Here is a 19,031-nt window from a genome sequence, read left to right on the forward strand (position 1 = left end):
GATCTTGTTTTAGCAAAAAAAATTGTACGTGGAAATTCGAATCGATTGGATGTTTATTTCGCTTTTTTGAGCGTTTGTTTTTGTCTGAAGGGAACCTGATGCTTATTTCGGATTTTAAAATCGTTGCGGTTATTCAAAACTTTAACCCTTTGTGGGGGAGGTACTTGCTGGAGTGGTCCGATTTTGTCTATTTTCACACCTGACCTAGCATTAGCAAAAGTATTGGGATTTGGAAAGTTTGAAAAAAGAATCGGATGATACTTTCTTGTTGTACAGGATAAATTATTTTCTTTGAAAATGTTGACCTTTAGTGGGGGAGGTACCAGAATGGTAGACCGATTTTACCCCTATCCAAACTCGAGTTATCGTGCGCATCAGCCAGACGGACGTACGGACGGACATCTCTAGATCGGCTCCAAATGTCCTGAAACGGATTAGGTCCAAAGAGACATAACCGTAATTTCGATGAGGCATCGCTGACTTATTTCGCAAGTTATGACAGATAAAATTATTTAAAATTGTGACCCTTTGTGGGTGAGCTATCATAGAGTTCGCAGATATCATCTTCACAATAGATTAGCAGAAGCGTGAAATTTGAAGGGAGTTGGATGCTTATTTCGCATTCTTTTTATTTTTATAATAGATCTTATGCTTATGGAAATATTGAGAATGGAATCGGATGTTACCCGAGAGGGTGGACCGATTTTGTCAATTTTCGAACCTGACCAAGCACTGATGCAAATATTAGGATATGCAAAGTTGGAGCAAAATCGAATTACCCCTTCTCTTTCTGTTCTGTAAAATATTTTTTTGAAAATTTCGATCTTTTGTGGCGGAGGTACCGAACTCGATCTAAGTTCGACAATGATATTACGATGTTCCAAGTTTGGACCACCTCGGATACTCCCTTCTAGAATTATCGTGTGCACCAGCCAGCCAGTCGGACGGACGGACATCTCTAAATCGACTCACGTTTTGGCCGCATCAAATGTGATACAAATATGAAAAGCATTCAACCATTAATTAGATAATAAAGTCTCTTAAAATATTTATTTTCAAATGCATAACCTCGATTTTTTTTGACCCAGATGTTCTTCTAACTCAATACTAAGTCAGTTAGTGTAAAATCCAATGTGATTCGTTGATAAATTGAATTCTAAGAGCTGAAGCTTTAATGATCAAAAACTAGTGTTAAATATAATCTGAAATATTGAAAATTTAGCATTAATGCACCAAATTTACCTACAAGATGGCTCCAACGGAAGTGTGGGCGCACGTCAGTCTTTTTCTCAAAACACCCAATATTTTTATATGTGCTCTAAATTGAGACAGACGCATGCGTGTCTCATAACATGGATACGGGTTAAATCAATGCGTTGGCGTTTACTAAGATTAGTTTACATTTCCACTCTCTTAAGGTCATTATAGCTGTTGAACATCTTTGTTCAAAAGAAAAAAACATGAATTTACAATAAAAAAAAAACTCATAAGATTCGAAATCTCCATAAAATATAAATTTCCATTTTGATAAAACCACATGAAGGTGTCATGTTACTGTTACCTTTATAAAAATAGAGATTTATACAGGAAGTAGCGGAAGTGGGAGACTATGAGAATATATGTTTTCTTCTTCTTCCACACATTTTTGGATATTTGATAGATCGAAAAACAACTACTTTTAACCCAACCATTTAATAGGTTATTCGGCTTTCAATTGTTGGAGGGTACCTTAGTTTTAATGTTTTTCCGACTTTGTCATTGGTAATGTAAAGAAAACTTAAATCACCTGACATCCCGAGCAATTCTTTACACAAAATAAAAGATTCGAAAAGACCATATACTCTTCTAGAAATTTTTCCCAAGCAGATAAGCAGACCCAAACTCATCCTTCGCTAAGAAGCCTTTTGAATTATCAACGTGAAAGGAAATGACACATTGAAGTGGTACTTCCTTCTATTAAAAAAAATACGGAAGAGATTTATTGGCCGGAAATAAAATCATGTCTAATTCTTTTAATCTTAAGTGGCATTATTGTGTGGCACAATCTCTCTCTCTCTCTCTCTCTCTTTTCGCTCTTAACATGTTAGATGTAGGTCAGGGAAGGATTTTTGTTTTCAGAAAATTTAACACACATTTTGGGAATGTGTTTTCGTGACTGGCCGCATTTAACTTGTTGTCATTAGTTTTGTTGCTGTTGTCGCGTCACCGAGTTTTGTATTACTATCACAAAAACGGAAGTAATTTTATCTCCTCAAAGAATAGAGTGGGTATACTTCCGGATTTTTTCTGTCTGTCTGGCTGGTTGATGGGTATACCATGTTTGTGATTTGCTGCTTCCTTATGAAATGCTATGCTGTGATTATGAAGGTTGTTGTTGCCTCATACTTTGAGAATGTTGTTGTTGTTTTTGTTTTTTAAATCCTTAACAAACACAAAACTAAATACTTCCGCTTTTCACTTCCGCATTTAAAGTGCAAAGTAGAGGATATAAACACATTGCTTGCATCAACAGGGGCAGCATAAAAGGAATTTTTAAATTATTTGTCACAAACACCGGCAGCTGTAAGTCCAGAGTAAAAGAGAGAAAGAGAAGAAATAAGGACAAGTAAACGGAAGTAATCCGTGGAGGTGAATTTGTAATGGAAAGAGAGGCCAGCAAATATTATCGCAGTTCTGCTTGCGTGCAGGGGTCATATGGCTAAACATGTAGAAAAAACGGAAGTACATATTTCCATTGTTTTTGTTGAAGAACTGCGTCACAACTAGTCTTCTTTAAAAAAGGATGGGGGTTTTTATTTCCATTTGACCCATTTTCGTTTTAAATCACAGTCCTCCTATTTTTTGTTAAGAACTTGTATACACCTGAATTTCTCTTCCTTCTTAAATCACTGCAGATTCACAAATATGTTTTACCTCATATCCTTCACTGGTTCATATTCCATTCTCTACAAATACGATTTTGTATATGTGAAAAATAAATCCTTTAAAAACACGCATATCCGATAAAAGGAGAAAGAAAAAAAACGACAACAAAGACTCTGCGAAATACCCCTTTTGTGTTATTACAGGTACATTGTACTCGACATTACATGGGGGCATTTATTATTCTTATTGTACAAATTTCTCATACACTCATATACATATGCACAGATACATACATGCAAAGACCAGATGAGAGCGCAACAAGAAGTTGCCTAAGACAACAGGATATTAACATATAAGCCTTTGCAAACTAAATTCTTTAAATCCTTATAAATTAGAAATTTTCTACACATGATCCCCGGCACAAAGAAACGTGGGAATTACGCACTTGAAAGACAAGGGCAACGGCTTTCTACTAAATTACAGATTGACATCATGAAAGGGTTGGTGGTTGGTTGGTTGTCTGGCTTTGTTTGTGTTGAATTATTTATGAAACTAATTTGAATATTTCAATGAATGAATGAATCGATGGATTTTAAGATTTCACACTAAAAATACGTTGTATATACGCCATAGTTTACAGAGGATTCTTGGAAGCTGTCTTTTATTATTTTTAGCAGAAGTTTTAGGACTCCCTTCAGATTTCCAATATTTGGCTAAAATATTGCAAAATTCTCTTCTATGCCTTCTGGTTATTTTTTGTGAAATAACGTTATGCCATGCCATTTGCAACTAATAAAAATAATGATATAAATTCCTTATAATGTGTACACATACAAAATGTATACCCCCAGCCTTGATTCGTATCTGACCTAAGTCTGATAGAAATATTAGAAAGTGACAGATTTGAACTATATCGACTACTTCCTATACTTTATATGGGATATGTGCAAATTTTTGGAAAATTTGAAAATATGCGTGAGGTACCAGATATGGCGGAACGAGGTATTATATTTTCATATTTCATCTACTATAGATAAAACAAGTTAAAAAGTATCATTCGATTCAGCCAATGTTCGATTTTTTAAATACATTTTGACTTCTGTTATGATTATTCAAACTCTTGACCCTCAATGGAGTGGGTTCATATCGCACCTAAATAAATACGATATAAATATTGCGACGTGCCAGGTTTGGTCTATATTGTAAGCTTCATCATAAAATCCATATTCATACCATGTTCCTGGTTAAGAGAAATATTTAGATATAGCAAATTGTAAAGAATCGCTGACTTGTTTCGTAAGTAAATGCGGATAGAAGTATTGAAAATTGTAACCCTTTGTGGGTGAGGTACAAGAAGGTATATCTTCACAACAGATCTATAATCTTCACAACAGATCTAGCAAATCTCCGATTTCCGATCTCTACCATCTTTATAACAGATCTTGTGTTGATGGAAATATTGAGTTTTGGCAAGTCTGAATGGAATCGGATATTAATTAATGAATATTCAAAATTTCGACCTTTTGTGGGGAGGTACCCGAAGGAGTGGACCGATACATTACATCCTAACACCAAACCTTGTGTTAATAAAATTATTGGGATGTGTGAAATTTGAAGACAATTGGACTCTTATATCACACTTTATAAGAGTTGTAATTATTCAAAATTTTGACCATTTGTGGGAAGGTACTTGATAGAGTGGTCCAATATTGTCCATTTTCGCACCTAACCTAGCACTGACGAAAATATTTGGATTTTCAAAGTTGGAGCAAACTCGGATTATCGTTTCTCTACCTTTTGTGGGGGAGGTACCAGAAGAAGTGGACCGATATTGCCCATCTCCGATATCGATATTACGATGTACCAAGTTTGGATCAAATTGGATACTCTCTTCGAGCGTTATCGTGCGCACCAGACAGAGAGACGGACCGACATCGCAAGATCGCCTCAAAATGTCCTGAAACGGATTTGGCCCGTTATTTCGATGAGACACGTTTTGGGTAGCCATATGGCTGAGGGTATAAAAACGTGGACTCGCTTAAGCTTAAAATTCTCCTAATATATTTGTGATATTTTTATCTGCAATATTGCAGAAGACACTATATACCTAAAATGCACAGTTGCCGAGGAATCTTAATTCGAAAATTCCCAAAAGTGTGGAGGAGTGGGGAATGTTCTCCCTCTATTTTGGTTACTTTTCGATGTTGCAGACAAAATTTTATAAAATAAGATGTTTAATGAATTCGCGGCAGCACCTCATTTCGTAGTAGAATATTGAAGAATATTATTAAAATATTTTATGAAACTATGTTTATTTCTCCCACAAGAAATTTCCTTAATATTTAATATTTATGTTATATTTAAATTAATAATTATTAATTTATTACCCATTGCAATTGGTATTTCGCTATTGGCGGGCAAACTTCAAAAATTAAATACCTGAATATTTAGAGCCTTTCTTATCTTAGGAATTACGTACCGGCACGTGATTCGGCACGTCAAACACAGCTTTGCAAACAACTACTAACCACTCAAATGGAGAATGCTTGCACATAGATATGACTTCTTTTGTTGAATATCGCAGCATCACAGTCAATATTGAGATGATGCCAAACGGAAATCATGTTTAAACAATGCAAAGGAAGAGCTTCCAAAAGGTTACAAGGTTTCTTTATTTAGTATTTTCTTATTGAGAAGCCAAAAACCATTCAACCCTTCAGTTTTACAACTAACTAACTATTCAGTCATTCATTCATTCATACCTTCGGCCGAAATATATATCAGAAAAGCTTATTCTCAATGGGCGTACAACACGAATGATTGAATAACTAAGGAATGCTGTCTTGTCATGTTTAGCAAGTTATGACGGTCGGGGAGGGTTGCAATAACAAATATTCGACTTGAATCTCTGTTCCTTCTGTCCTCCTCCGGCATGCAACATTCTTCGTGGCAGTTGTTTTAATTTCAATTCTACTTTGAATCTTAGAAATTCCACAAATTCTTGTCTCTCTTTCTCTCGGCATCTGTGTACCGGAAGTTTTAACTTATTATGCTTGTTTTTTTTTTTTTTTGTTTTTGTCGACATTGCCCTTTGGTAGCTTCTTTGTTGGCGTTGTTGTTGTTGTTGTTCAGTGCATTATGCATAGCTTGAAACTACGTATTGTTGCATTGTTTACCATTCTCCGCTGGTATCCGGGCTCGGGGGAAATACCGATATCTGTGCAGGAATTCGAAATTGTTGTCGGCATTAAGGCAGTCGTTGCCAATGGCAAGAGAATACAACCTCATACCAAAAGTGCATATTTTTTTGCAAATGTTTTTGTTGTCACTGTTGCCACCTAAGGCTGTGAACATGCTGCGTGGCGGTATAATCGAATTGCAAGTGAATCGAAAGATGTAAACAAATAAAAAAGCAGCTAAGTTCGGCCGGGCCGAACTTTTAATGCCATCCATCAATTGGAAAGAATTTGAAAATTTTGAAAAAAAAACTCCGTCGAAAAATACCGCCTAAATGAATACCGTTATGTGTGGGCTATACGAAAACGTTGAGCTGTAGAGACAATTTTCTGCTATAGGCTGTAGTACCCATTACGAACTTCAAATACGAATAATATGTCTAAAATCATCAAAATACCGAATATAAAATCACTGACATATTTCGCAAATTATGAGAGATAAAAATTTGGAAAACTGTGATCCTTTATGGGGGAGATACCAGGAGGGGGTGAGCCGATATCTATCATCTTGACACCAGACCTTGTGTTAATATTGCGATGTATAAAATTAAAAGGGAATCGGATGTTTACTTCGCATTTATAAGGATTTTGGTTATTCAAAATGTTGAACCGTTGTGGGGGAGATATCAGAAGGAGTGGACTAATACATTTCATACTCACATCCGATCTTGTATTTGTAGAAATATTGGGGTGTGTGAAATTTGAATAGAATCGAGTGATTATTTCGCACATTATAAGAGATGTTAATATTCAACATTTTGACCCATTGTGGGGAAGGTTACAGAAGGAGTGGTCTGATAAATTTCATCTGCACACCTGATTATGTGTTGATGGAAATATTGAGATGTGTGAAATTTACAGAGAGTCCTATGCTTATTTCGTATATTTAGAGTTGTAATTATTCAAAATTATGACCATTTGTGTGTGAGGTACATGATGGAGTGGGTCGATATTGTCCATTTTCGTACCTGGTAGACACAAATATTGGGATTTGCAACATTAGAACACAATTCGATGATTCGTTCTTGTAATTATTGTCTGTGAACATTTTGACTTTTTGTGGGGGAGGTATCGGAAGGAGTGGACCGATATTGCCCATATCCGAACGCGATCTACGATGTACCAAATTTGAATCAAGTCAAATGCTCCCTTCGAAAGTTGCCGTACACACAAGCCAGACAGACGGATGGACACCTCTAGATCGACTCCAAATGGGTCTAAACCCGTTATTTCGATGAGGCACCTTTTGGCCGTATCAAATGATATATACCCTCTGTAACCACATGACTGAAGGTATAACAACTAAACCCCATCAATTTCAATACATGAATTACCCGACTAATTTCTTACAAGTTTTATAAACTTTTAAGTGAAATAAAACTATGACGACCTACCCACAAAGTGACCTGCCCCAGCATCCAAAGTTATAACAAATAAAACATAAGAAAATGAAAAAAAAAATAAGATCAAGAAAACAAATTTTATTTAAAATGGGCACAGCATTCCAATGATGTTAGCTCATCAAGTCGGCACGTCCATAACAACCACGAGCATTATACACATGATAGTCAGCATCGATACGGTGCCTGTGTGTACGTCAGATGAAAATCAAATCATTAAGAAATCATCATCATTCAAATAAAGATAAACCCAAATATCCATCATCATTGGATGGTAGCCCGATTACAAGACCAATCATATCTTGGTCTTGGTCTTCAATTTTGTTGCTTCCTTTTGATTAGTTCTCATATTCTTGTGAAGAAGCAGATACCTTTTTGTTGGTATTTACCTTTTTTTCATCAATAATAATATGGAAGCTGTAATAATTCAAATGCCACAGTTTCAAGCACGCACATTTGTAAATGCTTCTCAAGATGTGAAGCCCTGTCAACACAACAGATATGCTTGCACGCTGACAAACTTCCTTAATCACGTCTGTATCGGAAGTTATAATTTCTTTTGAAACACCCATTCTTCGAACAGCAGCATCACGAAGAAGAAACAAATGCCACAAAATGTTAATGAAAAATAATTCATTGCATTTTAGCATGCTCTCTGATGTTATGTTGTCTACTTGTTGCATATAGAATGGTAAGAACAACGACAACAACATACCGGATATCCGCTCAAACCATCAACAACATACAATTAGATTTTTGCCAGAAGCCACAATCAATATCGATTGATTTGATTTTCTCATATCTCGGTTTATTTGTAGGGAATCCAAAAACCTGTTTTAATAAAAAAAAAATATGTCGTGGACAATTTTTGAGAATAAGCTGGATTTAAAGCAGGTCCAGACCACAATGCATCAGAGAGTTGGAAGAATATAAATCTGCGACTCTCTGCCCGGGTGTGTTTTAAACATTGTCTCCAGCAACAGATCTTGTCTATATTGATTATTATCCATTTTCTGCCTGGATTCTTAAATAATAGTGGTACATCGGAATTGAGCCTGTCAAGTAATAGGGCGTATAACATTCTCTAGGACTTCTCCTAATAAAAATTGTTTAAAATGGAAGAAAGGAGATAAGTTTTATAGGGGGAAAGTTTTTCAGTTTTAAAAATAATTCTAAAAAACTTTCTATGGCTACGAGATCTTCTTTAAATCTTCTATAGATAGGTAAGTTTCTATAAGTCTTTTAAAAATAATGAAGAGCTTCTATATAAAAAACCTTCTAAGGTTCTTGTATAGACAAACAAGTAAAAAAGCTGTAAGTTCGGCCGGGCCGAACTTTTAATACCCTCCACCATTTGGTACAAATTTGGCAATTTCCAAAAAAAAAAAAAAAAAATAAAACAAATAAATAAATAAATAAAATAAAAAAAAATCCTTTAAAAATTCTGTTAAAATCTTAAAAATACCGAATGTCTATACGACGACGTATACATGCATAGGCAACTTTTGTCATAAGTTATTACAACATTTAAATGCGAAACATGAAGAAAAATTTGTTTATAATGTAGCTAAAATCATCAAAATACCGAATATAGGGGCTACCGTTATATGGGGGCTATACCAAGACGTGGACCTGCACAGATAATTTTCTGGCATGGGCTGAAGTATCCATTACGAACTTCAAATGCGAAATTTAAAACAATCCCGGTAAATAATGTCGCTAAAATCATCAAAATACCGAATATCGGGGGGTACGGTATATGGGGCCTATACGAAGACGTGGACCTACATGGCCCATTTTCTGTTTTCTGTTGCAGTATCTATTACGAACTTCAAATACCAAATTTGGAACGGTTCCGTTAAATAATGTCGCTAAAATCATCAAAATACCGAATATCGGGGGGTACGGTATATGGGGGCTATACGAAGACGTGGACCTACATGGCCCATTTTCTGCTGCAGTATCTATTACGAACTTCAAATACCAAATTTGGAACGGTTCCGTTAAATAATGTCGCTAAAATCATCAAAATACCGAATATCGGGGGGTACCGTTATATGGGGGCTATACGAAGACGTGGACCTGCACAGATAATTTTCTGTCTTAGGCTGTAGTATCCATTACGAACTTCAAATGCCAAATTTGAAACAATTCCGGTGAATAATGTCGCTAAAATCATCAAAATACCGAATATATATGAAAACTTGGACCTACATGACCCATTTACGAATTTTACCTGCCTACTGGCAAAATATACATGTGTGCAAAATTTTAGCCTTCTATCTTAATTTGTTCGAAAGATAGCGTGATTACAACAGACAGACAGACGGACAGACAGACAGACAGACAGACAGACAGACAGACAGACACACAGACAGACAGACGGACATGGCTAAATCGTCTTTTACGCTGATCAAGAATATATATACTTTGTTGGGTCTGACATGAGTATTTCGAGGCGTTACAAACGGAATGACAAAATGAATATACCCTCCATAGTATGGTGGAGGGTATAAAAAAACTGGTAAATGTGATATTCTCTGGACAAATGACCATCTACCTTAGATCGAGAACATTCCATAAATTTTCTGTATATATACGGTTTTCTGTTGATTATCTATAAACGCCTTCGAACTAGGACAGAACAGCCACACACGGTGATCCTAGAAATGAATTTCAACGTAACTTTTTTATTTAAAATATACAAACAATGTAAGAAGAGTAGCCATTTGCAGGACGTACGCATGGGATGTTGTGTCCTTCTGAAACTGTTTGTGAGGAAAAATAACTTGTTAGTTACGTCGCCTATTGTTTGCTATTGGAATTGGCGCCCAACATAACGAAATGTCTGGAATGTCATAAAAAAATATTTTTTTTAATTTTTTACTCCTGAAAATAATCGTCGCTTTTTCACCATTAAGGGTATTAGCCGGGTTAGTGACGGACCCTGAAATGCATTTCAATTTCATATTAAGATGTAAAAAAACGTGTTAATATGAGGAAATATCTGGAATGCCATAAATAATTATTTTTTCTTTTTTTTTTCGAGGAAAACACTGAGCAACAGAAAAAATAATCTAGAGGGGCAAATCCAGCAGATTTTGAAAGTAGAGCTAAAAATGAAGATGCGTGAATCTTCATTTTGAATGTTAATATCGCAAAGTAATCTAAATATAGGGGGCAAATTCTCCCCTCTTCCACACTCTTCGAAATTTTCAAATAAAAATACGAGGAATATTATTTATTTTAACTCTCGAGCGAGTCAACAAGGGGTCTTTTTGATACTTTTTTAGATATGTTTAAAAATTCAATTTAAACGGGGTCTTAGCAAGTCCAAAGAATCTAAAAAAAACTTTTTTCATAGGTCTTTTTATAGTTCAACTTTCATAATCTGCTGGATTTTCCCCGTAATTTGTCGCAGAGTATAAACTGGATCAGCGACGTTTTTATTTAAAATTTATAAAAAAATATCAAAATGCCGGGACATATGCATGGGGTGCTGGAGCCCGGAATCCTCCAAAACATTTATCTTTCTCGTTTTTTATCAACATTTTACACGGAAAGCTCCAAAATACAATTCTGGGCCGATAGTTTCCTACTGGAATTGGCGCCCAATGTAAGTGGTTATTTGGGATGTAATAAAGAATGTATTTTTTCGAGAATAATTGTAGCCTTTCTTTTAACATAATCGGGAAGTAGTAGATTTAAATTTTATTAGAATAGAATATTTTTCTCTAAAAACAGTTGTGACCTCGTCGTATTTTAAATTTTAACGAAGTTTTTGGAAAATAATCGTGTCCTTTTTAAGGTCTTTTTCTGAAAATTTTCTGGGTTTTTCGTCTGATTCGTAATTTATTCTTTTAGCATAAACGGGAAATAGTGGTGATCTTTTAGATTTTTTAGAATAAAAAGGTTGTGACCTTCTAGAAATTTTCGAGAGTAATCGTCGTATTTTAAAATTTTCCGAAGTTTTTAGAAAATAGTCTGGCATTTTTTAAGTTTTCTTTATGAATTCCTGGGTTTTTCATCTGGAATTATAGAAAGTAATGGGAGTCTTTCCTTCTATCATTTTTAGAATTTATATTATGATTTATTTATAATTTTTAAAAGTAATTGTGTTCCTGTCTTCCATTGTAATCTAATTTTTTTAGAATTTTCAAAATTAATCGTAGTTTTTTCTTCTAGAATTTTTGAAAATAGCCAAAGTATTTTGTGAAATTTTTTATAAAAATTGCATTGAATTTTTCAAAAGAAATCGTTGTCTTCTTGAGTTTATCGAATATAATCGTGGTCCTTTCCGCTAGAATTTTTAGACATAATCGAGTCGAAAAATCTTCCGGGATTTTTAGAAAAAATCGTGGTATTTTTTAGATTTTTTAAAAATTAATCAATGCTATGTTTTCTAGAATTTTCGGAAATAATATTTTTTTTGAGAAATTTTCAGATTTTCAAATTTTTTAAAAATTAATCATAGCCATGTTTTCTAGAATTTTTGGCAGCATTTCTTTTCATTGAGATTTTTTAAGAAATTGCCGTGATATTTTTTAAGATTTTTTATGGGCAATACTTAACTTACCTACATTTTGGAAAGCAATTGTGATATTTTCTTTCGTAATACAAAGTTTTTATTGGAAAAGCAGGGACTCGGGGAAATTTGATATAAGGATCTGGGACCCTAAACATATAAAAATATATCCGTTAGTAGTTTAGAAAAATAAACATGAAATACAAACGTCCTGTTTTTAATGAGAAAAAAAGAATGGTATATTTAGGAGGGGAATACACAGAAATCGCAAAACTGGAACTCTGTCTGGAACGTGATGTCGTCGTTTGTGCCATTCTGCAGTAACATTGTGTTTCTGGTGTACGCACATAATGACCAAACGAAAACAAAAACAACGACTTTGACTTGTGGTGTTTTACACGACCAGAGCGATTGCTAAAGCTAAAGCCTATAATGATGATAATGATGAGGATGATTATGAAGACTATGGTCAACTTAAGTGTCATTAAGGATTTAATGCAAACACCAGTAGCCACCATTCCATTCCGTTCTCCGTTGAATGTGGCTGCCACAGGTAAAATAAGAAATTTATTTAGTTTCATTTTTGGCTTCTGCTGTATTTTTCCAATACATGACTTTTGTTGTTTCGTTTCGTTTTTTTTTTGTTTTGTTTTCATCTTCAAAATTACTATACTTAATATTGAGGAAGACCAGCCCGGCGAAACAAACATGTGTATGTGATATACGAAGTTTTGTATGATGATATGTATATTTTTTGATACAGACAGACAGACAACGAGTTTGCCGTGCAACCCAAGTCAACTGCCAGTGCTACCGGTGTTACGTTCAAAACCATATAATGGCCATCATTAACATACATAGACCCTCAAAAAAAAAAAAAAAAAAAAAAAAAAAAAGACAAAAAGAAAACCAAATGAATAAAATAATGAAACCTATAAACAAGATGAACACCAACAACAAAAACAACACTAAATACCATAAACCAAAAGGCAAACCAAAGTTTCCAATATGAAATTCCAAATAAAAAAACCCGTCATTCATTTCCATGTGCTGGAGATTATGTTTTCTTTGATGAGAATGATAATAAAACGAAAAAAAAAACGGAACACGATTATGGTGACCATGGCAGCTAAGTTAGCCTGGGTACCAGCGGATTAGTAAAAGCTGGCATCTTTTTTAAACGACCTTTTTATTGTGAAAATGTTGTTATGTTTTTAAAATGTCTAGTTTTATTTAATCAATTTATTTTTGTTAAGGATGTGCAATTTTTCTAGAAAACAAGTAAAAAAAAGCATTAAGTTTGGCCGGGTTGAACTTTTAATACGCTCCACCATTGGGTAAAAAAAAAACATTTTATATAAAAGTATCTGACGCTTTAAACTGCAAACACCAGTAACACCGTTTGGATAATGCTGTTAAACTTTTCAAAAGTGGGTGAGGCCGTTATATGGGGGCCATACTAAAGCCATTCTATAGACAAAAAGTTAACCTATGTTAAAATGTTTCGCCATACGAGTCATAACCCACAAATTTTTAGACAAATCCGCGAAAAAAATGTGGCAAAAATTGTCAAAATACCGAATATCGGGAGGTACCGTTATATGGGGCTATACCAAAACGAGGACCTATACATACAATGTTTCACCACCGGAGCTAGAACCCATTATGAACTACAAAAACCAATTTCTGGACAAATCTGTGAAAAAAATTGGAAAAAATAATGAAAATAACGAATATCAGGAGGTACCGTGATATGGGGGCTATACCAAAATGTGGACCTATACATACAATGTTTCACCAGACGAGCTAGAAACCATTATTACCTACAATAACCAATTTTTAGACAAATCCGTGGAAAAATGTAGGAAACATCATCAAAATACGAATATCGGAAGATACCGTTATATGGGGACTATACCAAAACCAATACCAACCTTTGTAGACACAATACAAATTGTTCTGCAAAATGTACGTCACATAATGTGGGCTGTATCGTGATTTCAACAGACAGACAGACGGCTATCGTTACATCGTATATATATATATATATATATATATATATATATATATATATATATATATATATATATATATATATATATATATATATATATATATATATATATATATATATATATATATATATATATATATATATATATATATATATATATATATATATATATATATATATATATATATATATATATATATATATATATATATATATATATATATATATATATATATATATATATATATATATATATATATATATATATATACATAGATATACTTTATGGGGTCTGCAGACATATTTTTCCCATTTGCAAAGATATTCTCAATGACAACATTTTAATTGCAGTCGTTTAATCTTCATACATTGCCTACCTTAAGGCGTTTCGTTATTTTTATATTATGCTGCTCAAGCAAACAGAGTCAAGGTTTATGGTTTCAATTATAAAATTTTAGAAGTCCAGAAATTGTTGATCACTTTCAATTGATGAGGTACACATTTTCATCATTTAATGGGAATTAGATAATCCAAATATTCAAATTATTCCAATCTGAGCTATTTCCAATTTAAATAGAATCTAAATGAACTTTTCTATAAATATAGATAAATATTTGAAATTTCTCTAAAGCAATTAACAATTCTTACGATGACTTTTTAATCCAAACATTTTGCTCATACATGGAAATCTTTTCTTTTTCATTAACTCTCTGCATACATTTGAATACATTCAATATGGAACTGTAGGCTACTAAAAACAACTTTATTTTTTAATACCAAATCAAATAGTTTATATTATACTTGAATACTTTTTAAGAATCCATGTTATTTGATTTTCAGGCACTTTACAAAATGCAAAAAAAAAAATGTCCCCATAAAATGTTTTTTAAAAACTAAGCAGACAATGTAAATATTTGGATTTTATTCAAATTGGATTTTTTGGATATTCCTTGTGTTTATACACTCACACACATACGTAGAGAACTAATCTTTCACAGTCTTTCAGAAAAGTACAAATGATAAAGCAACAGATTAATATAAAACAATTTAAAAAATATCAATCGGTTTTGCAGACAGATGTATGTCGGTTTTGCCGACATGTAAGGCAATGTTCGACTATTTAAATTTATTTTGACTTCTGTTATGAATATTCAATTTGTTGACCCTCCTATGGAGTAGGTTCCGAAAGAATGGGCCAATATTGTTCATTTTGTATTGGACCTAAATGCATATGATATGAATATTGCGACGTGCCAGATTTGGATTATATTACTTACATTCTTCACTTTATGTGAGGTATGTGGTAATTTTTTGGGACCAGATATGGTCGACCGAAATTTCACATTTTCATGCTTCATCTAATACAGATAAAAATATATAGGTATGAGCAAAAATACAAGAAAATCATAAAAATATCCCATTTTATGAGAAATCATAAATTCCATAGTCATCTCAGGCTTCTGGTTGAAAAAAATATTTTTTATATAGCAATGCAAGTATTGAAAATTGTGACCCTTTGTGGGGGAGGTACTTGATGGAGTGGACCGACATTGTCAATTTTCGCACCCAACCTCGCACTGAAGCAAATATTAGAATTGGCAAAATTGAAACAAAATCGGATTTTCCTTTCTTTTTCTGTGCAGTAAAATATATATATATATATATATATATATATATATATATATATATATATGTATATATATATATATATTTTTTTTTTTTTTTTTTTTTTTTTTTTTTTGAAAATTTCGAACTTTTGTGTGGTAGGTGCCAGAAGTAGTGAACCGATATTTCCCATCTCCAAACTCGATTTAAGTTTGAAAATAATATTACGATGTACCAAGTTTGGATCGGATACTCCCTTCGAGAGTTATTGTGCGCACCAGCTAGAAAGACAGATGGACGGACATCGCTAGATTGACTCCAAATGTCCTGAAACGGATTTGGTCAAAAGATACCTAGGGTCTAATACCGTTATTTCGATGACACACGTTTTGGCCTATCAAATGATATACAGGGTGAGATGAAAAAACTGCAACCAACTTAAGACTGCTGTCATTTGCAAGCCACTCGTCCGACAGCTGTTAAAATTATTCCAGTGACAGCTCATTATATTGTTAACAAGCGTACAAAAGCATTTTGGTGAGAATTTTCCAGAAAAGAAGTTATTCGTTGTGGAATTCAAGCGTAATAGTGTGATTTCTTTATATTTGGCTGGAAAACCACAAGTGACTATCGTTAGAGCACTCCAGCATTGAAATGTGAATAAATCTTTTGTGTCTCGTACCGTCGCTCGTTACCGTGATACTGGTTGCGTAACCCGACGTCGAAGAAGTGGACGGAAGAAAACAGCAACATCAGCAGAAATGGTACGAAAAGTAAAGAAGCGACTTGATCGAAACTCGCGTCGCAGTGGCCGAAAAATGGCTCATGAACTAAACATATCGCAATATTCTATTCGGCAAATATTGAAAAATGAGGTCGGGGTAAAGTCATTAAAATTACAAAAAGTGCAAGACCTTACACCGCAACAGAAAGAAAATACAGTCAAAAGAGCTAAAGAGTTGCTTCGCTTGGCCGAAAGTGGTGTACTGCCGGATTTGGGTTTATCCGATGAAAAAAAAACATTCGTTGTCCAGCAGTTTGTAAACAAACAAAATGATCATGGTTACTTGCCAAAGAGGTCAGCTGAAAATGTGCATCTTCGGTTGGCCACCAGAACCTAAGCGCACCGGTCATGGTGATGGTATGGGCTGCCATAACAGCCGATGGTCGCTCTCAGCTCGTATTAATCGACCGTGACATCAGAATAAATGCCGAATATTATCGCGAAAATATTCTAGAGGGTGTATTAAAGCCTTGGGCACGCAAATATTTTGGCCGCATAAATTGGACATTCCAACAGGACTTAGCACCATCACACTCAGCACTCGCCACCCAAGAATGGTTTCAAAATGAGGTTCTTTGGACTATTGTGTCTGGAGCATTTTGGAAAGCAAGGCCGGCACTAAAAATTACCAAAGTGTCGATTACCTCAAGCAAGCGCTTCGCCGGGAATGGATCAAAAGACCGCAGAGCAACATTCGAGTAGCGTGTGGCGGTTTCATTGGCCGTTTGAAGGCCACAATTCGTGCCAAAGGTGACCAATTCGACCAAATCTAAACTTATTCCAAAAATTTTATGTTATTTCCGACATTTTTTGCGTGAATTCAATAAAATTAAAAAAAAAAAACTTAAAAATTATGGCGTTTGACTTTGTTGCAGTTTTTTTTTTATTGTGGTTTATATACATTTTTGGGTTATTTGTTAATTTCTAATGTTCTAGATCCAGTTTCATTGGTTAAAACAAAAAACATTTGCATCATTTGTTAAGTAGTCCAGTATAGCAGATATGTTTTAACCAAACTTTCATCTACGTACAATTCCTTCAACATTTTAGGTTCATTGATTTCAAAACACTGTATTATTTTTTTTATTTGTATTTCGAACCTTGCAGGATTTCAGAGTTATAAACTGTGTAAATATCATGACCCTCGGCTAACTCAATGTACTTTTGTGGCATTATTTTGTGCCGTCCCCATTTCCCATAAACCTCGAATAATAATGGCAACAACTTTCAAACAAATTCTCAAGAGAAATCACATCCAAAGCTTTTGTTGAATAGAATACCCCGAAAAAGGAAAAGTAAGGGTCCATTTATTTGACACTTTACGACCAACTACTCACATCAATATCTAATCTACACTCCTGATGATGATGGTCGATTCTATTCTTACATTGTGACATTACATTTCCATGCGAATATCTTAACATATGTAAATACAAATATACATGTGTTTATTCATGTCCACATTACATACGAATGGATACAAAAAACATGTTGAATATTTCAACAAATGGGTTTTTCTTTCTACCCAAAAGTGCTGACATTGGTCGAAGGGGGATAGAGAGGAATATGGTATCTTTATTGTGTAAAACAACAACAACAATAATAATGGTAGTATGGACATCAACGACCATTGTTGTTGCTGCTGCTGCTGTTGTTGTCTATAAATGGAAACTTATATTAGATTTCATATAAAACATGTAGCTCCTCCCCAACACACAACGGAACACCTTCTGTAAAGCATTTTATTAAAAATGTGCCACTGAAATTCACAACAGGCTTTATTATATTTACATACCAAACAGACAAGTAAACTACTCTCGGCAGCAGGATATCACAAATAATGTAGTCCTTTAATTAAAATTTATTTATAAAATTCAATTTAGCAACGATAATAAAATCGAACCTCTTCCTACATATTTACAGAATTCCGAGGATGATTTGCCCATTTGTGCCCCCAATGCAGTTTGTTCGAAAATCGATTTGTATGAAACACCGTGGATCGAGAGACAGTGTCGTTGTCCCGCTGTCAATCGCTCACCGGAAATTATTATCCATCATCATCACAAGGAGACCGTATCGCATTCCAATCACAATTCCGAAAAATATCATACTTTCTATGAACATTCCAAATTAGCGCATCAACAGCAGAATAAACATTTGCTGCTGGACGCGGCTAGTTTTGTGGGCGACAAGAAATTCGATAATCTGCACTTGAAGAAATTAATGCACAAATTGGGTGCCGTTTATGAAGATGATTTGAATTTGCCATCGGACTATCATCGACATGAGGAAACTAACTCCGCTCTGGACGATTCAAATGAGGCGACTCTATACTATGCTGATGAAATTAAGGATAATGAATTTCCCGCTCACTTTGCCATGAAGCGTCAGCATTTGTATTCCAATACGCCACATATGAGACATTCGGGACATACGGGTGGTGGTCATGGTGGAAAAATATCCTACATAGGCGGATGTCCCAGTGGTTTGGGTATTGAAGATGGTCACACCATAGCCGATAAGACGAGACATTATAAAATGTGCCAACCGGTACATCGATTACCAGTGTGCAGGTATTTAATTCGGGTTTTTTATGAAATTG

General features: G+C 34.3%; 2 protein-coding genes across 4 annotated transcripts in view; one reads left to right on the plus strand and one right to left on the minus strand.

The window, feature by feature from the left end:
- The window catches only part of LOC101892759 (elongation factor-like GTPase 1), a 432,356-nt gene that overhangs the window by 114,624 nt on the left and 298,701 nt on the right, over positions 1 to 19,031 (minus strand). The window lies entirely within an intron of this gene.
- argos (protein giant-lens-like) overlaps positions 1 to 19,031 on the plus strand; it is a 53,500-nt gene that overhangs the window by 31,095 nt on the left and 3,374 nt on the right. For all 3 annotated transcript variants that reach the window (XM_020036126.2, XM_059124390.1, NM_001286875.1), the window contains 1 exon segment: positions 18,353 to 19,002. In XM_020036126.2, the coding sequence (XP_019891685.1) occupies positions 18,353 to 19,002 (650 nt within the window).

The sequence above is a fragment of the Musca domestica genome, unplaced genomic scaffold, assembly GCF_030504385.1.
Source record: "Musca domestica strain aabys unplaced genomic scaffold, Musca_domestica.polishedcontigs.V.1.1 29, whole genome shotgun sequence".
Taxonomy (NCBI): domain Eukaryota; kingdom Metazoa; phylum Arthropoda; class Insecta; order Diptera; family Muscidae; genus Musca; species Musca domestica.